General features: G+C 44.0%; 1 protein-coding gene across 5 annotated transcripts in view; it reads left to right on the top strand.

Annotated features, from left to right (window-relative positions):
• Positions 1-26,330, top strand: part of LOC108113606 (titin) — an 81,231-nt gene that overhangs the window by 42,251 nt on the left and 12,650 nt on the right. For 2 of the 5 annotated variants that reach the window (XM_041817927.1, XM_041817926.1), the window contains exons 14-15: positions 15,119-15,343; positions 15,910-26,139. The exons of 1 other annotated variant lie outside the window; for it this stretch is intronic. In XM_041817927.1, coding sequence (XP_041673861.1) covers positions 15,119-15,343; positions 15,910-26,139 — 10,455 coding nt within the window. Of the gene's footprint in view, positions 1-310; positions 6,350-13,805; positions 14,917-15,118; positions 15,344-15,909; positions 26,140-26,330 lie in introns of all 5 variants that reach the window. 2 more of the 5 variants (XM_041817930.1, XM_041817928.1) reach the window with 2 other exon arrangements.

The raw sequence follows: 26,330 nt of genomic DNA, 5'->3' as shown, positions 1-26,330 counted from the left end.
TGAGGAGGACGACAAGCAACCTGAAACCACTGTGATTGTCAAGGAACTTCCATACGAAGAAGAAAAGCCTGAAGAGATTCAAGAGCTTCCCGAGGAGGTTCGCGTTGTTGAAACCGTCACCGAAGAGGGCAAGCCAAAGAAGAAGAAGATCCGCACTCGCGTAATCAAGAAGGTCAAGGGTGACAAACAAGAAGTCACCAAGATTGAAACCGTTGAGGAGGACGACAAGCAACCTGAAACCACTGTGACTGTCGAAGAACTTCCATACGAAGAAGAAAAGCAGGAAGAGATTCAAGAGCTTCCCGAAGAGGTTTGCGTTGTTGAAACCGTCACCGAAGAGGGCAAGCCAAAGAAGAAGAAGATCCGCACTCGGGTAATCAAGAAGGTCAAGGGTGACAAACAAGAAGTCACCAAGATTGAAACCGTTGAGGAGGACGACAAGCAACCTGAAACCACTGTGACTGTCGAAGAACTTCCATACGAAGAAGAAAAGCCTGAAGAGATTCAAGAGCTTCCCGAGGAGGTTCGCGTTGTTGAAACCATCACCGAAGAGGGCAAGCCAAAGAAGAAGAAGATCCGCACTCGCGTAATCAAGAAGGTCAAGGGTGACAAACAAGAAGTCACCAAGATTGAAACCGTTGAGGAGGACGACAAGCAACCTGAAACCACTGTGACTGTCGAAGAACTTCCATACGAAGAAGAAAAGCCGGACGAGATTCAAGAGCTTCCCGAGGAGGTTCGCGTTGTTGAAACCATCACCGAAGAGGGCAAGCCAAAGAAGAAGAAGATCCGCACTCGCGTAATCAAGAAGGTCAAGGGTGACAAACAAGAAGTCACCAAGATTGAAACCGTGGAGGAGGACGACAAGCAACCTGAAACCACTGTGACTGTCGAAGAACTTCCATACGAAGAGGAGCAACCTGAAGAGATTCAAGAGCTTCCCGAGGAGGTTCGCGTTGTTGAAACCGTCACCGAAGAGGGCAAGCCAAAGAAGAAGAAGATCCGCACTCGCGTAATCAAGAAGGTCAAGGGTGACAAACAAGAAGTCACCAAGATTGAAACCGTTGAGGAGGACGACAAGCAACCTGAAACCACTGTGACTGTCGAAGAACTTCCATACGAAGAAGAAAAGCCTGAAGAGATTCAAGAGCTTCCCGAGGAGGTTCGCGTTGTTGAAACCGTCACCGAAGAGGGCAAGCCAAAGAAGAAGAAGATCCGCACTCGCGTAATCAAGAAGGTCAAGGGTGACAAACAAGAAGTCACCAAGATTGAAACCGTTGAGGAGGACGACAAGCAACCTGAAACCACTGTGACTGTCGAAGAACTTCCATACGAAGAAGAAAAGCCGGAAGAGATTCAAGAGCTTCCCGAAGAGGTTCGCGTTGTTGAAACCGTCACCGAAGAGGGCAAGCCAAAGAAGAAGAAGATCCGCACTCGGGTAATCAAGAAGGTCAAGGGTGACAAACAAGAAGTCACCAAGATTGAAACCGTTGAGGAGGACGACAAGCAACCTGAAACCACTGTGACTGTCGAAGAACTTCCATACAAAGAAGAAAAGCCGGAAGAGATTCAAGAGCTTCCCGAAGAGGTTCGCGTTGTTGAAACCGTCACCGAAGAGGGCAAGCCAAAGAAGAAGAAGATCCGCACTCGGGTAATCAAGAAGGTCAAGGGTGACAAACAAGAAGTCACCAAGATTGAAACCGTTGAGGAGGACGACAAGCAACCTGAAACCACTGTGACTGTCGAAGAACTGCCATACGAAGAAGAAAAGCCTGAAGAGATTCAAGAGCTCCCTGAGGAGGTTCGCGTTGTTGAAACTGTCACTGAAGAGGGCAAGCCAAAGAAGAAGAAGATCCGCACTCGCGTAATCAAGAAGGTCAAGGGTGACAAACAAGAAGTCACCAAGATTGAAACCGTTGAGGAGGACGACAAGCAACCTGAAACCACTGTGACTGTCGAAGAACTTCCATACGAAGAAGAAAAGCCTGAAGAGATTCAAGAGCTCCCCGAGGAGGTTCGCGTTGTTGAAACTGTCACTGAAGAGGGCAAGCCAAAGAAGAAGAAGATCCGCACTCGCGTAATCAAGAAGGTCAAGGGTGACAAACAAGAAGTCACCAAGATTGAAACCGTTGAGGAGGACGACAAGCAACCTGAAACCACTGTGACTGTTGAAGAACTTCCATACGAAGAAGAAAAGCCGGAAGAGATTCAAGAACTTCCCGAAGAGGTTCGCGTTGTTGAAACCGTCACCGAAGAGGGCAAGCCAAAGAAGAAAAAGATCCGCACTCGCGTAATTAAGAAGGTCAAGGGTGACAAACAAGAAGTCACCAAGATTGAAACCGTTGAGGAGGACGACAAGCAACCTGAAACCACTGTGACTGTCGAAGAACTTCCATATGAAGAGGAGCAACCTGACGAGATTCAAGAGCTTCCCGAGGAGGTTCGCGTTGTTGAAACCGTCACCGAAGAGGGCAAGCCAAAGAAGAAGAAAATCCGCACTCGCGTAATCAAGAAGGTTAAGGGTGACAAACAAGAAGTCACCAAGATTGAAACCGTTGAGGAGGACGACAAGCAACCTGAAACCACTGTGACTGTCGAAGAACTTCCATACGAAGAGGAGCAACCTGAAGAGATTCAAGAGCTTCCCGAGGAGGTTCGGGTTGTTGAAACCGTCACCGAAGAGGGCAAGCCAAAGAAGAAGAAGATCCGCACTCGCGTAATCAAGAAGGTCAAGGGTGACAAACAAGAAGTCACCAAGATTGATACCGTTGAGGAGGACGACAAGCAACCTGAAACCACTGTGACTGTCGAAGAACTTCCATACGAAGAAGAAAAGCCTGAAGAGATTCAAGAGCTCCCCGAGGAGGTTCGCGTTCTTGAAACCGTCACCGAAGAGGGCAAGCCAAAGAAGAAGAAGATCCGCACTCGCGTAATCAAGAAGGTCAAGGGTGACAAACAAGAAGTCACCAAGATTGAAACCGTTGAGGAGGACGACAAGCAACCTGAAACCACTGTGACTGTCGAAGAACTTCCATACGAAGAAGAAAAGCCTGAAGAGATTCAAGAGCTTCCTGAGGAGGTTCGCGTTGTTGAAACCGTCACCGAAGAGGGCAAGCCAAAGAAGAAGAAGATCCGCACTCGCGTAATCAAGAAGGTCAAGGGTGACAAACAAGAAGTCACCAAGATTGAAACCGTTGAGGAAGACGACAAGCAACCTGAAACCACTGTGACTGTCGAAGAACTTCCATACGAAGAAGAAAAGCCTGAAGAGATTCAAGAGCTTCCCGAGGAGGTTCGCGTTGTTGAAACCATCACCGAAGAGGGCAAGCCAAAGAAGAAGAAGATCCGAACTCGCGTAATCAAGAAGGTCAAGGGTGACAAACAAGAAGTCACCAAGATTGAAACCGTTGAGGAAGACGACAAGCAACCTGAAACCACTGTGACTGTCGAAGAACTTCCATACGAAGAAGAAAAGCCTGAAGAGATTCAAGAGCTTCCCGAGGAGGTTCGCGTTGTTGAAACCGTCACCGAAGAGGGCAAGCCAAAGAAGAAGAAGATCCGCACTCGCGTAATCAAGAAGGTCAAGGGTGACAAACAAGAAGTCACCAAGATTGAAACCGTTGAGGAAGACGACAAGCAACCTGAAACCACTGTGACTGTCGAAGAACTTCCATACGAAGAAGAAAAGCCTGAAGAGATTCAAGAGCTTCCCGAGGAGGTTCGCGTTGTTGAAACTGTCACTGAAGAGGGCAAGCCAAAGAAGAAGAAGATCCGCACTCGCGTAATCAAGAAGGTCAAGGGTGACAAACAAGAAGTCACCAAGATTGAAACCGTTGAGGAGGACGACAAGCAACCTGAAACCACTGTGACTGTCGAAGAACTTCCATACGAAGAAGAAAAGCCTGAAGAGATTCAAGAGCTTCCCGAGGAGGTTCGCGTTGTTGAAACCGTCACCGAAGAGGGCAAGCCAAAGAAGAAGAAGATCCGCACTCGCGTAATCAAGAAGGTCAAGGGTGACAAACAAGAAGTAACCAAGATTGAAACCGTTGAGGAGGACGACAAGCAACCTGAAACCACTGTGACTGTCGAAGAACTTCCATACGAAGAAGAAAAGCCTGAAGAGATTCAAGAGCTTCCCGAGGAGGTTCGCGTTGTTGAAACCGTCACCGAAGAGGGCAAGCCAAAGAAGAAGAAGATCCGCACTCGCGTAATCAAGAAGGTCAAGGGTGACAAACAAGAAGTCACCAAGATTGAAACCGTTGAGGAAGACGACAAGCAACCTGAAACCACTGTGACTGTCGAAGAACTTCCATACGAAGAAGAAAAGCCTGAAAAGATTCAAGAGCTTCCCGAGGAGGTTCGCGTTGTTGAAACTGTCACTGAAGAGGGCAAGCCAAAGAAGAAGAAGATCCGCACTCGCGTAATCAAGAAGGTCAAGGGTGACAAACAAGAAGTCACCAAGATTGAAACCGTTGAGGAGGACGACAAGCAACCTGAAACCACTGTGACTGTCGAAGAACTTCCATACGAAGAAGAAAAGCCTGAAGAGATTCAAGAGCTTCCCGAGGAGGTTCGCGTTGTTGAAACCGTCACCGAAGAGGGCAAGCCAAAGAAGAAGAAGATCCGCACTCGCGTAATCAAGAAGGTCAAGGGTGACAAACAAGAAGTAACCAAGATTGAAACCGTTGAGGAGGACGACAAGCAACCTGAAACCACTGTGACTGTCGAAGAACTTCCATACGAAGAAGAAAAGCCTGAAGAGATTCAAGAGCTTCCTGAGGAGGTTCGCGTTGTTGAAACCGCCACCGAAGAGGGCAAGCCAAAGAAGAAGAAGATCCGCACTCGCGTAATCAAGAAGGTCAAGGGTGACAAACAAGAAGTCACCAAGATTGAAACCGTTGAAGAGGACGACAAGCAACCTGAAACCACTGTGACTGTCGAAGAACTTCCATACGAAGAAGAAAAGCCTGAAGAGATTCAAGAGCTTCCCGAGGAGGTTCGCGTTGTTGAAACCGTCACCGAAGAGGGCAAGCCAAAGAAGAAGAAGATCCGCACTCGCGTAATCAAGAAGGTCAAGGGTGACAAACAAGAAGTCACCAAGATTGAAACCGTGGAGGAGGACGACAAGCAACCTGAAACCACTGTGACTGTCGAAGAACTTCCATACGAAGAGGAGCAACCTGAAGAGATTCAAGAGCTTCCCGAAGAGGTTCGCGTTGTTGAAACCATCACCGAAGAGGGCAAGCCAAAGAAGAAGAAGATCCGCACTCGCGTAATCAAGAAGGTCAAGGGTGACAAACAAGAAGTCACCAAGATTGAAACCGTTGAGGAGGACGACAAGCAACCTGAAACCACTGTGACTGTCGAAGAACTTCCATACGAAGAGGAGCAACCTGAAGAGATTCAAGAGCTTCCAGAGGAGGTTCGCGTTGTTGAAACCATCACCGAAGAAGGCAAGCCAAAGAAGAAGAAGATCCGCACTCGCGTAATCAAGAAGGTCAAGGGTGACAAACAAAAAGTAACCAAAATTGAAACCGTTGAGGAGGACGACAAGCAACCGGAAACCACTGTGACTGTCGAAGAACTTCCATACGAAGAAGAAAAGCCTGAAGAGATTCAAGAGCTCCCCGAGGAGGTTCGCGTTGTTGAAACCGTCACCGAAGAGGGCAAGCCAAAGAAGAAGAAGATCCGCACTCGGGTAATCAAGAAGGTCAAGGGTGACAAACAAGAAGTCACCAAGATTGAAACCGTTGAGGAGGACGACAAGCAACCTGAAACCACTGTGACTGTCGAAGAACTTCCATACGAAGAAGAAAAGCCTGAAGAGATTCAAGAGCTCCCCGAGGAGGTTCGCGTTGTTGAAACCGTCACCGAAGAGGGCAAGCCAAAGAAGAAGAAGATCCGCACTCGGGTAATCAAGAAGGTCAAGGGTGACAAACAAGAAGTCACCAAGATTGAAACCGTTGAGGAGGACGACAAGCAACCTGAAACCACTGTGACTGTCGAAGAACTTCCATACGAAGAAGAAAAGCCTGAAGAGATTCAAGAGCTTCCCGAGGAGGTTCGCGTTGTTGAAACCGTCACCGAAGAGGGCAAGCCAAAGAAGAAGAAGATCCGCACTCGCGTAATCAAGAAGGTTAAGGGTGACAAAGAAGAAGTCACCAAGATTGAAACCGTTGAGGAGGACGACAAGCAACCTGAAACCACTGTGACTGTCGAAGAACTTCCATACGAAGAAGAAAAGCCTGAAGAGATTCAAGAGCTTCCAGAGGAAGTTCGCGTTGTTGAAACCATCACCGAAGAGGGCAAGCCAAAGAAGAAGAAGATCCGCACTCGCGTAATCAAGAAGGTCAAGGGTGACAAACAAGAAGTCACCAAGATTGAAACCGTTGAGGAGGACGACAAGCAACCTGAAACCACTGTGACTGTCGAAGAACTTCCATACGAAGAAGAAAAGCCTGAAGAGATTCAAGAGCTTCCCGAGGAGGTTCGCGTTGTTGAAACCGTCACCGAAGAGGGCAAGCCAAAGAAGAAGATGATCCGCACTCGCGTTATCAAGAAGGTCAAAGGTGACAAACAAGAAGTCACCAAGATTGAAACCGTTGAGGAGGACGACAAGCAACCTGAAACCACTGTGACTGTCGAAGAACTTCCATACGAAGAAGAAAAGCCTGAAGAGATTCAAGAGCTTCCCGAGGAGGTTCGCGTTGTTGAAACCGTCAGCGAAGAGGGCAAGCCAAAGAAGAAGAAGATCCGCACTCGCGTAATCAAGAAGGTCAAGGGTGACAAACAAGAAGTCACCAAGATTGAAACCGTTGAGGAGGACGACAAGCAACCTGAAACCACTGTGACTGTCGAAGAACTTCCATACGAAGAAGAAAAGCCTGAAGAGATTCAAGAGCTTCCCGAGGAGGTTCGCGTTGTTGAAACCGTCAGCGAAGAGGGCAAGCCAAAGAAGAAGAAGATCCGCACTCGCGTAATCAAGAAGGTCAAGGGTGACAAACAAGAAGTCACCAAGATTGAAACCGTTGAGGAGGACGACAAGCAACCTGAAACCACTGTGACTGTCGACGAACTTCCATACGAAGAAGAAAAGCCTGAAGAGATTCAAGAGCTTCCAGAGGAGGTTCGCGTTGTTGAAACCATCACCGAAGAGGGCAAGCCAAAGAAGAAGAAGATCCGCACTCGCGTAATCAAGAAGGTCAAGGGTGACAAACAAGAAGTCACCAAGATTGAAACCGTTGAGGAGGACGACAAGCAACCTGAAACCACTGTGACTGTCGAAGAACTTCCATACGAAGAAGAAAAGCCTGAAGAGATTCAAGAGCTCCCCGAGGAGGTTCGCGTTGTTGAAACCGTCACCGAAGAGGGCAAGCCAAAGAAGAAGAAGATCCGCACTCGGGTAATCAAGAAGGTCAAGGGTGACAAACAAGAAGTCACCAAGATTGAAACCGTTGAGGAGGACGACAAGCAACCTGAAACCACTGTGACTGTCGAAGAACTTCCATACGAAGAAGAAAAGCCTGAAGAGATTCAAGAGCTTCCCGAGGAGGTTCGCGTTGTTGAAACCGTCACCGAAGAGGGCAAGCCAAAGAAGAAGAAGATCCGCACTCGCGTAATCAAGAAGGTCAAGGGTGACAAACAAGAAGTCACCAAGATTGAAACCGTTGAGGAGGACGACAAGCAACCTGAAACCACTGTGACTGTCGAAGAACTTCCATACGAAGAAGAAAAGCCTGAAGAGATTCAAGAGCTTCCCGAGGAGGTTCGCGTTGTTGAAACCGTCACCGAAGAGGGCAAGCCAAAGAAGAAGAAGATCCGCACTCGCGTTATCAAGAAGGTCAAGGGTGACAAACAAGAAGTCACCAAGATTGAAACCGTTGAGGAGGACGACAAGCAACCTGAAACCACTGTGACTGTCGAAGAACTTCCATACGAAGAAGAAAAGCCTGAAGGGATTCAAGAGCTTCCCGAGGAGGTTCGCGTTGTTGAAACTGTCACTGAAGAGGGCAAGCCAAAGAAGAAGAAGATCCGCACTCGCGTAATCAAGAAGGTCAAGGGTGGCAAACAAGAAGTAACCAAAATTGAAACCGTTGAGGAGGACGACAAGCAACCTGAAACCACTGTGACTGTCGAAGAACTTCCATACGAAGAAGAAAAGCCTGAAGAGATTCAAGAGCTTCCCGAGGAGGTTCGCGTTGTTGAAACCATCACCGAAGAGGGCAAGCCAAAGAAGAAGAAGATCCGCACTCGCGTAATCAAGAAGGTCAAGGGTGACAAACAAGAAGTCACCAAGATTGAAACCGTTGAAGAGGACGACAAGCAACCTGAAACCACTGTGACTGTCGAAGAACTTCCATACGAAGAAGAAAAGCCTGAAGAGATTCAAGAGCTTCCCGAGGAGGTTCGCGTTGTTGAAACCGTCACCGAAGAGGGCAAGCCAAAGAAGAAGAAGATCCGCACTCGCGTAATCAAGAAGGTTAAGGGTGACAAAGAAGAAGTCACCAAGATTGAAACCGTTGAGGAGGACGACAAGCAACCTGAAACCACTGTGACTGTCGAAGAACTTCCATACGAAGAAGAAAAGCCTGAAGAGATTCAAGAGCTTCCCGAGGAGGTTCGCGTTGTTGAAACCGTCACCGAAGAGGGCAAGCCAAAGAAGAAGAAGATCCGCACTCGCGTTATCAAGAAGGTCAAGGGTGACAAACAAGAAGTCACCAAGATTGAAACCGTTGAGGAGGACGACAAGCAACCTGAAACCACTGTGACTGTCGAAGAACTTCCATACGAAGAAGAAAAGCCTGAAGAGATTCAAGAGCTTCCCGAGGAGGTTCGCGTTGTTGAAACCGTCACCGAAGAGGGCAAGCCAAAGAAGAAGAAGATCCGCACTCGCGTTATCAAGAAGGTCAAAGGTGACAAACAAGAAGTGACCAAGATTGAAACCGTTGAGGAGGACGACAAGCAACCTGAAACCACTGTGACTGTCGAAGAACTTCCATACGAAGAAGAAAAGCCTGAAGAGATTCAAGAGCTTCCCGAGGAGGTTCGCGTTGTTGAAACCGTCACCGAAGTGGGCAAGCCAAAGAAGAAGAAGATCCGCACTCGTGTTATCAAGAAGGTCAAGGGTGACAAACAAGAAGTCACCAAGATTGAAACCGTTGAGGAGGACGACAAGCAACCTGAAACAATAGTCACTGTCGAAGAACTTCCATACGAAGAGGAGCAACCCGAAGAAATTCAAGAGCTTCCCGAGGAGGTTCGCGTTGTTGAAACCATCACCGAAGAAGGCAAGCCAAAGAAGAAGAAGATCCGCACTCGCGTAATCAAGAAGGTCAAGGGTGACAAACAAGAAGTAACCAAAATTGAAATCGTTGAGGAGGACGACAAGCAACCGGAAACCACTGTGACTGTCGAAGAACTTCCATACGAAGAGGAGCAACCCGAAGAAATTCAAGAGCTTCCCGAGGAGGTTCGCGTTGTTGAAACCATCACCGAAGAAGGCAAGCCAAAGAAGAAGAAGATCCGCACTCGCGTAATCAAGAAGGTCAAGGGTGACAAACAAGAAGTAACCAAAATTGAAACCGTTGAGGAGGACGACAAGCAACCGGAAACCACTGTGACTGTCGAAGAACTTCCATACGAAGAAGAAAAGCCTGAAGAGATTCAAGAGCTCCCCGAGGAGGTTCGCGTTGTTGAAACCGTCACCGAAGAGGGCAAGCCAAAGAAGAAGAAGATCCGCACTCGCGTAATCAAGAAGGTCAAGGGTGACAAACAAGAAGTCACCAAGATTGAAACCGTTGAGGAGGACGACAAGCAACCTGAAACCACTGTGACTGTCGAAGAACTTCCATACGAAGAAGAAAAGCCTGAAGAGATTCAAGAGCTTCCCGAGGAGGTTCGCGAGGTTGACACCATCACCGAAGAGGGCAAGCCAAAGAAGAAGAAGATCCGCACTCGCGTAATCAAGAAGGTCAAGGGTGACAAACAAGAAGTCACCAAGATTGAAACCGTTGAGGAGGACGACAAGCAACCTGAAACCACTGTGACTGTTGAAGAACTTCCATACGTAGAAGAAAAGCCTGAAGAGATTCAAGAGCTTCCCGAGGAGGTTCGCATTGTTGAAACCGTCACTGAAGAGGGCAAGCCAAAGAAGAAGAAGATCCGCACTCGCTTAATCAAGAAGGTCAAGGGTGACAAACAAGAAGTCACCAAGATTGAAACGGTTGAGGAGGACGACAAGCAACCTGAAACAACTGTGACTGTCGAAGAACTTCCATACGAAGAGGAGCAACCTGAAGAAATTCAAGAGCTTCCCGAAGAGGTTCGCGTTGTTGAAACTATCACCGAAGAGGGCAAGCCAAAGAAGAAGAAAATCCGCACTCGCGTAATCAAGAAGGTCAAGGGTGACAAACAAGAAGTCACCAAGATTGAAACCGTTGAGGAGGACGACAAGCAACCTGAAACCACTGTGACTGTCGAAGAACTTCCATGCGAAGAAGAAAAGCCTGAAGAGATTCAAGAGCTTCCCGAGGAGGTTCGCGTTGTTGAAACCATCACCGAAGAGGGCAAACCAAAGAAGAAGAAGATCCGCACTCGCATAATCAAGAAGCTCAAGGGTGACAAACAAGAAGTCACTAAGATTGAAACCGTTGAGGAGGACGACAAGCAACCTGAAACAACAGTCACTGTCGAGGAACTTCCATTCAAAGAAGAAAAGCCTGAAGAGATTCAGGAGCTTCCCGAGGAGGTTCGCGTGGTTGAAACCATCACCGAAGAAGGCAAGCCAAAGAAGAAGAAGATCCGCACTCGCGTAATAAAGAAGGTCAAGGGTGACAAACAAGAAGTCACCAAGATTGAAACCGTTGAGGAGGACGACAAGCAACCTGTAACCACTGTGACTGTCGAAGAACTTCCATACGAAGAAGAAAAGCCTGAAGAGATTCAAGAGCTTCCCGAGGAGGTTCGCGTTGTTGAAACCATCACCGAAGAGGGCAAGCCAAAGAAGAAGAAGATCCGCACTCGCGTAATCAAGAAGGTCAAGGGTGACAAACAAGAAGTCACAAAGATTGAAACCGTTGAGGAGGACGACAAGCAACCTGAAACCACTGTGACTGTCGAAGAACTTCCATACGAAGAAGAAAAGCCTGAAGAGATTCAAGAGCTTCCCGAGGAGGTGCGAGTTGTGGAAACTATCACTGAAGATGGCCAGCCAAAGAAGAAGAAGATCCGCACTCGCGTAATTAAGAAGGTCAGGGGTGACAAACAAGAAGTCACCAAGATTGAAACCGTTGAGGAGGACGACAAGCAACCTGAAACCACTGTGACTGTCGAAGAACTTCCATACGAAGAAGAAAAGCATGAAGAGATTCAAGAGCTTCCCGAGGAGGTTCGCGTTGTTGAAACCATCACTGAAGAGGGCAAGCCAAAGAAGAAGAAGATCCGCACTCGCGTAATCAAGAAGGTCAAGGGTGACAAACAAGAAGTCACCAAGATTGAAACCGTTGAGGAGGCCGACAAGCAACCTGAAACAACAGTCACTGTTGAAGAAGTTCCATACGAAGAGGAGCAACCCGAAGAAATTCAAGAGCTACCCGAGGAGGTTCGCGTGGTTGAAACCATCACCGAAGAGGGCAAACCAAAGAAGAAGAAGATTCGCACTCGCGTAATCAAGAAGGTCAAGGGTGACAAACAAGAAGTCACCAAGATTGAAACCGTTGAGGAGGACGACAAGCAACCTGAAACAACAGTCACTGTCGAAGAACTTCCATACGAAGAGGAGCAACCCGGAGAAATTCAAGAGCTTCCCGAAGAGGTTCGCGTTGTTGAAACCGTCACCGAAGAGGGCAAGCCAAAGAAGAAGACGATCCGCACTCGCGTAATCAAGAAGGTCAAGGGTGACAAACAAGAAGTCACCAAGATTGAAACCGTTGAGGAGGACGACAAGCAACCTGAAACCACTGTGACTGTCGAAGAACTTCCATACGAAGAAGAAAAAGCCTGAAGAGATTCAAGAGCTTCCCGAGGAGGTTCGCGTTGTTGAAACCGTCACCGAAGAGGGCAAGCCAAAGAAGAAGAAGATCCGCACTCGCGTAATCAAGAAGGTCAAGGGTGACAAACAAGAAGTCACCAAGATTGAAACCGTTGAGGAGGACGACAAGCAACCTGAAACCACTGTGACTGTCGAAGAACTTCCATACGAAGAAGAAAAGCCTGAAGAGATTCAAGAGCTTCCCGAGGAGGTTCGCGTTGTTGAAACCGTCACCGAAGAGGGCAAGCCAAAGAAGAAGAAGATCCGCACTCGCGTAATCAAGAAGGTCAAGGGTGACAAACAAGAAGTTACCAAGATTGAAACCGTTGAGGAGGATGACAAGCAACCTGAAACAACGGTCACTGTCGAAGAACTTCCATACGAAGAGGAGCAACCCGAAGAAATTCAAGAGCTTCCCGAGGAAGTTCGAGTCGTGGAAACAATCACTGAAGATGGTCAGCCAAAGAAGAAGAATATCCGCACTCGCGTAATCAAGAAGGTCAAGGGTGACAAACAAGAAGTCACCAAGATTGAAACCGTTGAGGAGGACGACAAGCAACCTGAAACCACTGTGACTGTCGAAGAACTTCCATACGAAGAAGAAAAGCCTGAAGAGATTCAAGAGCTTCCCGAGGAGGTGCGAGTTGTGGAAACTATCACTGAAGATGGCCAGCCAAAGAAGAAGAAGATCCGCACTCGCGTAATAAAGAAGGTCAAGGGTGACAAACAAGAAGTCACCAAGATTGAAACCGTTGAGGAGGACGACAAGCAACCTGAAACCACTGTGACTGTCGAAGAACTTCCATACGAAGAAGAAAAGCCTGAAGAGATTCAAGAGCTTCCCGAGGAGGTGCGAGTTGTGGAAACTATCACTGAAGATGGCAAGCCAAAGAAGAAGAAGATCCGCACTCGCGTAATAAAGAAGGTCAAGGGTGACAAACAAGAAGTCACCAAGATTGAAACCGTTGAGGAGGACGACAAGCAACCTGAAACCACTGTGACTGTCGAAGAACTTCCATACGAAGAAGAAAAGCCTGAAGAGATTCAAGAGCTTCCCGAGGAGGTGCGAGTTGTGGAAACTATCACTGAAGATGGCAAGCCAAAGAAGAAGAAGATCCGCACTCGCATAATAAAGAAGGTCAAGGGTGACAAACAAGAAGTCACCATGATTGAAACCGTTGAGGAGGACGACAAGCAACCTGAAACCACTGTGACTGTCGAAGAACTTCCATACGAAGAAGAAAAGCCTGAAAAGATTCAAGAGCTTCCCGAGGAGGTGCGAGTTGTGGAAACTATCACTGAAGATGGCCAGCAAAAGAAGAAGAAGATCCGCACTCGCGTAATTAAGAAGGTCAGGGGTGACAAACAAGAAGTCACCAAGATTGAAACCGTTGAGGAGGACGACAAGCAACCTGAAACCACTGTGACTGTCGAAGAACTTCCATACGAAGAAGAAAAGCCTGAAGAGATTCAAGAGCTTCCCGAAGAGGTGCGAGTTGTGGAAACTATTACTGAAGATGGCAAGCCAAAGAAGAAGAAGATCCGCACTCGCGTAATAAAGAAGGTCAAGGGTGACAAACAAGAAGTTACCAAGATTGAAACCGTTGAGGAGGACGACAAGCAACCTGAAACAACGGTCACTGTCGAAGAACTTCCATACGAGGAAGAAAAGCCTGAAGAGATTGAAGAAATACCGGAAGATGTGCGTGAGGTAGAATTCATTGCCGAAGACGGAAAGCCGAAGACGAAGAAGATTCGCACTCGCTTAATTAAGAAGGTAAAGGGAGACAAGCAAGAAGTTACAAAGATCGAAACGGTTGAGGAGGTTGATAAGAAACCGGAAACCATTATAACTGTTGAAGAAACTGATTTAAGTACTCCTAGTGTAGGCAAAGTGAAGCTTAAAAAGAGAGTTATCGTTCAAAAACCAGAAGATGAGGTTACGGTATTTGAATTACCTGAACGAAAATCAGTTATACTTTCAGAAAAAGAGGATGGAACACCAACAAAAACGGTTATTAAAACAAGAATCATCAAAAAAGTTCAAGGACCGAACATGGAAGTGACAAAAATCGAAACAGTCGAGGAATATGAAAAAGCTCCAAAAACTAAAATATCTGTAGAAAAGTTTGAGCTACCATTCCCCGAGCTCCCAGAAGAAAAGATTTCCGAAGTGGTCGTTCTGCCTGATGAGGTTTTCGAGTCCGAAGCTATTGATGAGGAAGGTCTCCCAAAGAAAATTAGAACTAAGAAGCGGGTTATTAAAAAGCCAGCACTTGGTAACACTGAAGAAGTGACTGAAATAGGAATTATTGAACAGGAAAATACTGAGCCCATATATTCGGTAACAATAAAAGAACAGCCATTAACCGAATCTAAGCCGGATGATAGTAAAATAGTTGAATTACCTGAACTTGTGACAGAGTTTGAAGTTGTTTCACCTGATGGAACAAGGAAGAAAAAGACGGTTAAATCTAGAGCTTTCAAAAAGAACATTGACGAGGATAAGGATGAAGTTACAACAGTTCAAATAATAGAAGAGGAAGATAAGGAACCACTAACTACAGTGGAAATAGAGGTTATGCCTGCTGACGAGATCTCCATTACGCCCATACCGATAGAAGAACTTCCTGAGGAAACCGTTTTTACAGAGGAATTAGACGAAAATAAGAAGCCGAAGAAAAAGACTACCAAAACAAGAACATTTAAAAAGCGCGGACCTGATGACGACGAATATTTCCAAATTCAAACGATTGATGAAGAGGGAAAGGAGCCCGTCTCCCTTATCAGAGTTGTAAGCGATGAAAATATTGCTGATATCATTGATATTAGTAAACTCGATGATGAAAAGGTTTCCAAACACAAACAAAAGCCACACAAGCCGAAGGGTAAGAACACATACATACACACTATTCAGACACACAATTCACATAAAAGACTGCCATTGAAGTATACGCAAAAAAATCCAAGTTTTTCCGAAATTTTGTTTCATAAATTTATTCTATTATTGTATCTGTGATATAGGCCTTTAATAACATATTTTTTTGATCATTCCACAAAACACAAACAAACATAAACGCATTAAAACAGCGGAGAAACCAAAGGCCGATTACACAGAAACGGAACACCCAGTTTACATCACGACATTTAAATCTGTTCAAAACGATGATGGAGAAACAACCATACAAACTGAAAACAAGCGTATTTCCCAGGAGGAAGGCGTCGTTGTTGAGGAAGTCCTCAGTGATTCAGAACTCATTCCAGAAGACACGACACAATCACACCTTGAAATTACCGAAGTCAGCGGGCCCACAGGTGAATTTTTTCTCAAAAATAAACATATTTATACACAAGCATACCACATCTACACCATTTTTAAAGCATAAACATAATACTCATTTAATAAGGTTAGGCAGTGTAGATTACAATTCCACATTTGGTTATACATTTACATATAAATATTATAAATTAGAAAGACTGCATACACAAAAACATAATGGATATTTTGTGGAAAATATATTTACTAACAAACTTATCTAATTCACTACAAAGTACGTGGAACCCTAAATTAAAACTATACACAACAAGCCAAATACGTACATGGGTCATTCTTCTACAAATTGATTACATTTCATTATGAAAAATGTTAATAGTTCAAGCCAGAATGTTCTTGTTATGCTTGTGAAAGTGGACTTGATTTGTGGAAGAATTACCCACACTTTAAATAATGTAATATCTTAACCCATGCAAGTATAAAAGCATACCTTTGTACTTTTGCTACGTACAAAGCTCGTGTGCTTTAAAGCATTATATAAAATGCAAATATAAGTGTAAAAACTAGTTTAGTGCTAACACAAAACACATAATTTTTTCTTAAACAGACCAATACAACAAAGAGTACACAATCACTGAACCTGAAGAGGCAAGTGCAGACAGCATACAAAAACCAACTAAAGACAAAAAACCAAAACAGAAAAAACGTTTAGATACTCCTATAGAGGAAGTTGACGAGACCGTTGATATAGTTGAGGGTACTGGGGAACAGACTGACAAGACACCTAAGAAACGAAAGACAAAGAAGGTAGAAGGTAAGGTTGAGGAGGTTACTGCTGAGGAGAAACCAGTTGAACGAAAGGAAAAGCCAAAGAAAAAGAAAGTGGTCAAGTCGAAACAGGATGAAATGGATGACTACATCCAGTTCCTTATACATCAAGAGATTCCAAAGACTGTAATACAACCTTATCAGCGTACAGAAATGCAACTTCCTCAGAGGGCTCGTCGCGACTCGTCCTTCAAACAACCAATGAAACTAACTCCAATGAAAATAGAGAAAGTTGAGTTCAAGAAACCTAAAATGGTGGAAATAAGTTCGGTGGTAGAGTTCCCTCAAATGCTTAAGCTCAAAGCACCTAAGCAAAGACCCCAGGAGGAAAAGAAAAAGAAAAATGAAGCATCCTTTAAGAACAAAAAGCTGAAGAGCTGGATCAGGTTTATTCCATATGCACCTTACTGCTTCCCATATGTGGTTACCGAATTGGAAACTAATCGCGATGCCGGAGAACTTTCCCGGAATGTTCAAGAAGCGGAAGAGGTATTGAAGTTACGTCCAAGGAAATTCAAGCCATCCAAGCCCGAAAAGGTGGAGTTGGAAGAGGCGGATCTGGAGACATTCGACTCAGAGCATTCAGAACTTTCTGATAAGGAGCAACCAAAACCGAAATACCAACGCTCTAAAAAGACAAAGGAAGAAAGTCCAGAGGAAACTAGAAAACTTAAGCTTGGAAAGGGTAAAATTCCGCAAGATGTTACGGCTGTTGAGGAAGTAACTTTAAAACCGGTTAAGCTCAATGTCGCAGAGGAGGAAGACGTTGAAAAGCCATCAAAGGTAACTGAAGAGGAAAAGACCAAGAAAAAGAAGTCCAAAAAGGCCGACAAGCCTGTTGAGGGAATCCAGTTTGAACCCATTGAGCTTAAGGACCATGAAACTACCTCTGAGTTCCCAGAAGAGTCGGACACCTCTCAAGCTGAGGAAACGTCTACGCAGGAGAAGCCTAAATATAAAAGGAAAAAGAGGCCAACTCCTACGCCAGAGAAGAATCAGTACGAAATAACTCCCGGAAAAGGAAAGGGACTTGAAGAAATCCCAGACGATAACCTTGAATTACGCAAGCGCCAAGGAGAAAAACCTGAAGATGAAAAGGAGGACGTTAAGCTCAAGCCATGGTTCAAGTTCGAGGTGCTAGAAGAGGAACCTCAAGATGCTCCAGCTGAAACATTGCCAAGCAGTGAAGCTCCTGAAAAGAAAATCAAGAAAAAACGGAAGCTGAAGCTTAAGACGGAACAGGAAGAGAACATTGTCGATATAGTTGAAATTTCTCCTGAAGATAGCAATGATAAAATCTTTGAAGTTACTGTCACAAGCTCTGAAATTGTACAAGCCGACGAAAAACCAACAAAAACACTTAAAAAGAAGGTAAGGCGAATGAACAAGGAGGAACTTGATAATTTTGTCATACAGTTAATGGAGGAACCAGATCAGAAGTTTTATGAGACCAGCTTGGACGACTTCTATGAGGTCAAACTGACCGAATTGCCGTCAGGCACAGAAGAGGATAAACCTAAAAAGCGTAAAATACGACATGAGAAGGGAGATGATGTGGAGGTTTTGGAAATTGTAGAAACTGTTGCCGCCCCTGGTGAAGAGCCCCTCTACGAAATCACTGTAACTTCCAGTGAAGCTAAGGAACAAGAAGCTGGAGCAAGCCCAGTTGAGAAGATCACAAAGAAAACTAAGAGAATGAAAAAGGACGAGCTCGATGCTTATATTCAGCAACTCATAAATGCAGAGATCCCAGTAACAGAGCTGGAAAGATATGAGAAAATAGATGTTGATGGAAAACCAAAGAAACCCAAGAAGCTCAAGGCTAAGGTGGAGAAACCAATTGTCGATGAAGGCGAAACTCTTCAAGTAGGAGTCACAGAACATGAGCCAATCGAAAAACCAAAGCCCAAGAAGCCAAAGACAAAGAAATTAATAAAGGAAGAAGAATCGATTGAAACCGAGATAGTTCCGGTATACGATGAGTTCCTCATCAAAAAGATTGATTCTGAACGTACTCCAGAGGAAGTCATTGAGGAAGTAGAAGAAGAAGTCCTTCCGGCTTTGGATGAAATTCTGGCAGACTTAGGTGAATCACTTCCCATAGTGGTGGTTGAGGAAGATTTTGAGGCTGTCCCATTGGCTCCTGAAGTATTAATTATTAAGGATGAGAAAATAGTAAAGAAACGAAAGGTGAAAACCAGAAAGGGCTCCAAGCAGTACGAAATCGAAATAATTGAATCTGATAAACCAGTCGATGATCTAGAAGATGCAAAGGTTATAGTCATAACAACTGAAATTTCTGAAGATACAACCGACGGACCCGCTCTTGCAAAACCGGAAGCACCAAAGAAATCGGTTAAAAAGGTAAAGAAGGAAAACCTTAAGGAGTACATTGTCAAAGTAGTCGAAGAAGCACCGTTGGAACACATCGCAGAAATTTCGGAGGATATTGCTCCACTTTCTAGCAAGGAAAGCTCTGTGGAAAAGGATATTAGTTCCTTTGTTACTACGGTTGTAGAGGAGGAAGGTGATGAACCTATTGTCTCGGAAGAAACTAAATCGGAAGAAGTTTCAACCCTTCCAAAGGATAAAAAGAAGAAACCAGTAAAACAGAAAAAGGTTAAAATATCCGAAACTGAGCCCACACCAACGCCTGAAGAGTTGCCCGTCACAGAGTATACAACCGAGGTTGTAGAATCAGATGAAATTCCGGAAACGGAGGAGTATTCAGTGGAAGTAAAGGACAGTTTGCCAAAGAAGAAAAAGAAACCGATCAAACCAGTGAAAGAGGAGTCTCCCGCTGAGGATATATCTCAATACACTATTCGTATTGAGGAGTTGGCTCCGGAAACCACTACCGAAAAAGTAGTCAATGAAGAGGGTAAGGAGGTTGAACGTGTCACCACCAAACGAAGAATCAAAAAGAAACACGGACCGAAAGAATACTTAATTGAAGTTGTTGAGACCTTTGAAGAAAACAAGCCAGAAGCAGATCTTGTTATTCAGACCACTGAAATAACACCAGCTACTGAGTCTAAGCCTCAGGAGGAGCATAAAATAAAAATAGTCAAGGAGAAAAAGCCAAAAACTGAAAGCTTGGATAATTATATTTATAAACTTATCGATCAAGAAATACCTAAAGTGGATCTCGATGAGTACGAAGCTACTGTTTCGGAGCTCTCTCCAAAGGAAAAGAAACACAAGAAAATTAAGAAACATCACAAAAAATCTACAGAGATTATCGATGGAGTACCGACTACTGTTCACGAGATAACCATACAAGAGTTCGAGTCCGATAAGGAAGACTCACTGCCTCAAGAGATCAGCATAAAGGAAACAGATCGTGAACATGCAGAAGAAGCTCCTTTGGATCTGAAAACTAGGGTCTCAGAAGATAAGCCCAAACCAAAAACTAAAAAATCGTTTAAGGCAAAGATCGTTGAAGAGGAACCCCAACCCCAACCAGTAATCGAAGATATTTCAGAGGTCGTAGAAGTAACAGAAGTTATTGAAGAAGACGGCAAGCCAAAGCAGGTTGAAACTAAGAAAAAGAAGGTTTCCCGCAAACATGGTCCAAAAGAACAAGTCTTCGAAATCACCGAGACGAAGTCTAGTGATGAACCTTTGACTGAAGTTACTATTGTTGAAATTTCAGAGGAACAGCCCGAAGAAGAGGTTCCAGAACTTAAAGAAAAGAAACCAATTAAGAAACCGAAGAAAGTGAAACCGGAAGATGTCAAGAACTACGTGATCAATGTTTTAGAAGAGTTCAATGAACCCGTCCAATTTGAAAACATCGCAGAAGTTGTAGAAGTAAGTGAAGTTATTGAAGAAGACGGCACTTCCAAGCAGGTTGAAACTAAGAAAAAGAAGGTTTCCCGCAAACAAGGTCCAAAGGAACAAATCTTCGAAATAACCGAGACGAAGTCTAGCCATGAACCGTTGAGTGAAGTAACTATTATTGAGATTTTAGAGGAAAAACCTCTAGATGAAGTCCAAGAGGTTAAAGAAAAGAAACCAATTAAAAAACCGAAGAAGCTGAAACCAGAAGACGTCAAGAACTATGTGATCAATGTTCTGGAAGAGTTCAATGAACCCGTCCAATTTGAGAAACTTTCAGAGGAAAAAGAGGACAAACCACAACCTATAATTGAAGATATTTCGGAGGTTGTTGAAGTTACACAAGTTATTGAAGAAGACGGCACACCAAAACAAGTTGAAACTAAGAAAAAGAAGGTTTCTCGGAAACAAGGTCCAAAAGAACAAATTTTCGAAATCACCGAGACCAAAACCAGCGACGAACCAATGGCTGAAGTTACAATCGTCGAAGTTACGGATGAAACGCCTAAGCAGGACATAGAACAACTTAAGGAAAAGAAACCAATTAAAAAACCGAAAAAATTAAAGCCTGAAGAAGTCGAGAGCTATGTAGTTAATGTTCTGGAAGAGTTTAACGAGCCATACAAGTTTGAGGAGACTGAACTACCAGTTATTGAAGACATTGCGGAATCCGTGGAAGTTGTGAAAGTTACGGAGGATGATGGCACTACTAAGCAGGTTGAGGTTAAAAAGAAGAAGGTTTCTCGGAAACAAGGTCCAAAGGAACAAATCTTCGAAATCATCGAGACCAAAACCAGCGACGAACCATTGGCTGAAGTTACTATCGTTGAGGTTACAGATGTAAAGCAAACCGAAGAGAGTGTACTTCCCAAGGAAAAGAAATCAATAAAGAAACCGAAAAAATTGAAACCAGAAGACGTCGAAAGCTATGTGATTAATGTTCTAGAAGAGTTTAACGAGCCATACAAGTTTGAGGAGACTGAACAACCAGTTATTGAAGAAATTGCGGAATCCGTGGAAATTGTGAAAGTTACCGAGGATGATGGCTCTACCAAGCAGGTTGAGGTTAAAAAGAAGAAGGTTTCTCGGAAGCAAGGTCCAAAGGAACAAATCTTCGAAATCACGGAAACAAAAAGTAGTGATGAACCTTTGGCTGAGATTACTATTGTCGAGGTAACAGACGAAAAACCAAAGGAAGACATTGTTATACTTGAGGAAAAGAAACCAATTAAGAAACCGAAGAAACTGAAACCAGAAGACGTCAAGAACTATGTAATCAATGTTTTGGAAGAGTTCAATGAACCCGTCCAATTTGAACTTTCAGAGGACAAAGAAGACAAACCACAACCAATAATTGAGGATATTTCTGAGGTTGTAGAAGTTACACGAGTTATTGAAGAAGATGGCACACCAAAACAGGTTGAAACTAAGAAAAAGAAGATTTCCCGTAAACAGGGTCCAAAAGAACAAATTTTCGAAATCACCGAGACCAAAACTAACGACGAACCACTGGCCGAAGTTACAATCGTCGAGGTTACGGATGAATCGCCTAAGCAGGACGTAGAACAACTTAAGGAAAAGAAACCAATTAAAAAACCGAAAAAATTAAAGCCTGATGAAGTCGAGAGCTATGTAATTAATGTTCTGGAAGAGTTTAACGAGCCATACAAGTTTGAGGAGACTGAACAACCAGTTATTGAAGACATTGCGGAAGTCGTGGAAATTGTGAAAGTTACGGATGATGATGGCTCTACTAAGCAGGTTCAGGTTAAAAAGAAGAAGGTTTCTCGGAAACAAGGTCCGAAGGAACAAATCTTTGAAATAACTGAGACAAAAACTAGCGACGAACCTTTGGCTGAAGTTACTATTGTCGAGGTAACAGACAAAAAGCCAAAAGAAGAAGTTGTTCAATTTAAGGAAAAGAAAGTAATCAAGAAACCAAAGAAACTTAAGCCTGAAGACGTTGAGAGCTATGTAATTAATGTATTGGAAGAGCAGTTGGAGGATACAGAGCCTCTTGTTAGGGAAGAACCCGTCGAACCTAAGGCCAAAATCAAGACTCCAAAGAAGCCAAGCGAAAAACCAATCGAAAAGAAAATTCAAATTGAAGAAATGGCTCCTGAAACTGTTATACAAAATGTTGTAGACGAAAAGGGAGAGGAAGTAAAACAAGTTAAGACAACAAAGAAGCTTAAGAAGAAGGAAGGTGATAAGGAGTATCTCATTGAAATAACAGAAACATATCAAGAGAACAAGCCAGAGGCCGACATCGAATTCACTACCACAGAGTTACCTTCTGAAGACTCTCCAAATGTTGCCGAGGATCAACCGGTCAAGGTTCTTCAAAAAGTGAAGAAGAAGAAGCCAGTTAAGGACGATCTTGATAAGTACATTCAACAGTTAATCGAACAGGAAATCACAAAAACACCTCTAGAAGAATACGAGCCGACGGAAATGGATGTGAAGCCAAAGCAACCCAAGAAGAAAGTAAAGACTCACCATAAAAAGACAATAGAAGTTGTTGATGGTTTGCCGGTTACCATTCATGAATTTGATGTGGAAGAAATAATCCCAGAACCGGAGGACGTTGAAGAACCTGAGATCTTAATAGAGGAAGTCGAGGAATTACCAAAAGAGACGGACACTTCTGCTTACCTTGTGAATATTTCTGACGAATTCGTTGAAGCTGAGGAGCCAGTCGAACAGTCTTCTGAAGAGAAACCGAAACCAGTTAAAAAGGAGAAACCAAAGAAAACGAAAAAGGTTGAGACTCCTGCTCCATTGGAAGAATTGGCTAGCACGGTTGAAGTCGTTACCCAACCAACGGAAGAGGGAACTGTTAAAGAAGTTACTGTCAAGAAACGCAAGGTATCGCGTAGAAAGGGGTCTAAGGAGCACATCTTTGAGATCACAGAAACAACAAGTGAGGATCAGCCTACAGCCGAAGTTACAGTTGTTGAGCTGAGCAGCGATAACGACTTAGTTTCTGAAGAAAAGCCAAAGCCAGAAAAGAAGATCGTTAAAAAGCCAAAGCAGTTGAAGAAGGACGAAGTTGAGGAATACGTCATTAATATTATTGAAGAGTTCGTTCAGCCTGTTCCTGCTGACTTAGTTGAAAGTGAAGAAGAAGTTAAGGAGAAAGAAACTAAAAAATCAAAGAAATCTCCAAAAACGTTCACGGTCACAGAAAAAGAAACCGCAGATATCAAGGCTCCTGTGGTGGAGGAGGAAGATGTAGAGCAGACGATTGAGTCCGTTTCAGAGGAGTCACCAGAATCTCCTGAGTATAGCATCGGAGTCAAGGAGGAAATCGTGGCTGAGGAGCAGAAACAACCCAAGACCAAAAAGGTATCCAAGACTAAACCTGTCAAGCAGCCAGTTTCGGAGGAAAGCCAAGACTATCTTGTTAAAGTTAAGTCTGAAGAAAGCTTGAGAGAAGAGCCAATCTCTGAACATGAAGCAGTTGTGATTGAAACTGAAGAAAGTAAGCCATCTGAGGAACCTGCTTTCCAGGTCGAAGAAATAGAAACTGAGGAAGTAGAGAAAGAAATCATCGACGACAAGGGAGAAACATTAACGCAAACTGTAACCAAACGAAAGATCAAAAAACAAGTTGGCCCCAAGGAAGAAATTATAGAAATTGTGGAAACTAAGACCGGAGGTACCCCAGAGTACGAGGTCATTGTAACCACAGAAGAGGCCGAACCTGTTAGCGAAGAAGTTCCTCAGGAGGAAAAGCCAAAGAAGATTCGCAAAGCCAAAAAGGTTCCGAAAGACGATCTTCATGACTATATACAAAAGCTTATTGAACAGGATATACCAAAGACCGAACTGGAGAAGTACGAAAAGATCGACTTAGACGAGCCTGTCAAAATGAAGAAGAAACCTATCAAAAAAGTCAAGCAGTCTGAAGAACAGCCAAGAGGAGACAGTGAAGAGAGAATCGATGAAAAGCCAGTGAAAGAGATTCCTGAAATTTCAGAAGGTGACAAAGAGGAACCGACGCTAACTTTTTCAGTCAAGGAGTTTATTCCGGAAAAGCCAGAAGAAAAACCATTCGAAATAGTGGTTCTTGAAGAAACAGTAGAGACCAAGCAGATTCCAGATGAAGAGGGAGTAGTAAGGGAAAAGGTGGTTAAGACTAAGAAGATAAAACAGAAGAAGGGTCCTGAAGAAATAGTTCATGACATTGTCGAGGTAACTGATAAGGACACAAATGAATCTGAAATAACTGTCACAACCACGGTTCCTACGGAAACCCCTGATCAGGAGGTGCCTTCACCTAAACAGAAACGAACTAAGAAGATTAAAAAGGACGAAGTCGAAGACTTTATCAAGTCCGTTATTGAAGAGGATGTACCACAGCCTACTGAATCTGATAACGTTGTGGCCATTACCGAGGACTCTCCATCTAAGCCAACCGTAGAGAAATCGAAGAAAAAACCGAAGAAAGAAAAGCAACCTTCCGTTCAGGAACAAGTGCCTGAAGAGGACGTAGTTGCCGTTATCGAGTCTCTTCCGGAGGATTATCCAGTTAATGATGATCTTATAACTGTTGTAGAATCAGCTCCAAGCGTGTCAGAGCCTGAACACAAAATAGAGCTCGTTGAAGAGGCTAAGAAACCCGAGAAGAAAAAGAAACCAAAATCTGTAGTTACAGTTCACGAAGAACAACCGGTAGAAGACACTGTAGAAAAGACTTTTGAAGTCAAACAAGTTGAGTCTGATGAAGAAAAACCAGATGTTCAGGAATTCAGTGTTTCTGTAGCAGATGAAGAAAAAACAGAACCTAAGCCTGAGAAAAAGAAGACTCCTAAAAAACAAAAAGAAGAGGCAGAGCAACCTTTCGAGGAGAAATACGAGATTTCTGTGGAGGAAAATGTCTTGCAGCCTGAGGAAAAGCCGTTTACAGTTCAGGTAATTGAAAGCGAGACAAAGGTCGAAGAAACCAAGGACGATACCGGTGAAACACATAAGAAAATTACCACCAGAAGAAAGTTAAAACGACCGGAAGGTGAAGGGGAAATTGAGATTATTGAAGTGATTAAGGACGATCAGCCTGAAGCGGAAATAACTATTGTAGAGTATGAACCTGAGCCCATAACGCAGGATGAAAAGCCCAAGGAACCCAAAAAGAAAACCAAAAAGGTTAAAAAGGATGATATTCATGACTACATACAAAAGTTAATTGACATGGAAACGCCCAAGACTGAGCTTGAAAAGTATGAGAAAATAGAATTCGAGCCAACAGTTAAGGACAAGCCATTAGATAATATAGTTGATGTAGTGGACGAAACGCCTTCTGAAAAGCCGAAAAAAGATAAGAAGGTTAAGTCCAAGGAAGTTCCCAAAGATGAAAGTCCTGTTCCAGATCAAATAGCAGAGGTTAAAATAGTAGAAGAAGATGCTCCTGAACAACCCCAAATACCAGTTGAAGTTGTGGAAGTTAAACCTGTTGAGGTACAAGTCCAAGAGGTTATCACAGAAGAGGGAAAGCCTGTTCAAGAAAAGATAACCAAACGAGTTTTGAAGAAGAAGGGACCTCAAGAAGAAACGACCTTTAAGATTACCACTATTGAAAGCGAGGACAACGATTCAGTTACAGTTATCGTTGATGAAGAACCAGAAGAGGCTCCAGTACAGGTTATTCAGGAAGAGCCTGAAAAGGCTGAAGAGAAACCAAAACCAAAGCCTAAGAAAATAGTAAAGAAGGTTAAGAAGGACGATTTAGATGACTATGTAAAAAGGCTTATAGAAGAAGAAATTCCTAAGGTAGAGCTTGAAAAATATGAAAAGGTAGAAATGCCAGAGGAGCCTAGTAAGCCAGCTCCTTCGGAAATTATTCCGGAACAAGCTAAACCAGAAGCAACTGAGCCAGCAACAATAGTTCCTGACACAACCAAACCCAAGAAGACCAAGACTTCTAAGCCAAAGACAGAACCCACAGACGAACAAGTACTTGACGTGCCGACAGAGACCATTTTAGACACCACTGACACAGCAGAGATCACACCAACTCAAATTGCACAACCCGAGGACACAGCCAATGCACAAATTACACCAAGCGCACAAGAAGAGAAACCTACTCAAGATGACACTAAAGATACAATTCAGAAAACAGTTAAACATAAGAAAACAAAACCAGACACACAAAAAAGCGTTGAAACAAGTAAGTTATTAGCAGAGTGTTCTTGGAGCCTTCGAATTCCTGCCGCCCTTGCAGCGCCTTTTGCTCCTTTGTCTGTGTCCTTCGCATATGTTTATTTCCCTTTGAAGCCACGTTGATTTCCAATTGTTGCGTCTACCCCACCTATGTTTCTCTTCTTTTCTCTCGCTGTTGGATTCTGGCTCTCCTATTTT

This window comes from Drosophila eugracilis, unplaced genomic scaffold (assembly GCF_018153835.1).
Source record: "Drosophila eugracilis isolate 14026-0451.02 unplaced genomic scaffold, ASM1815383v1 contig_2088, whole genome shotgun sequence".
Lineage (NCBI taxonomy): Eukaryota > Metazoa > Arthropoda > Insecta > Diptera > Drosophilidae > Drosophila > Drosophila eugracilis.
The sequence above is the reverse complement of the archived record's forward strand: the minus strand, read 5'-3'. Positions and strand labels throughout refer to the sequence as shown.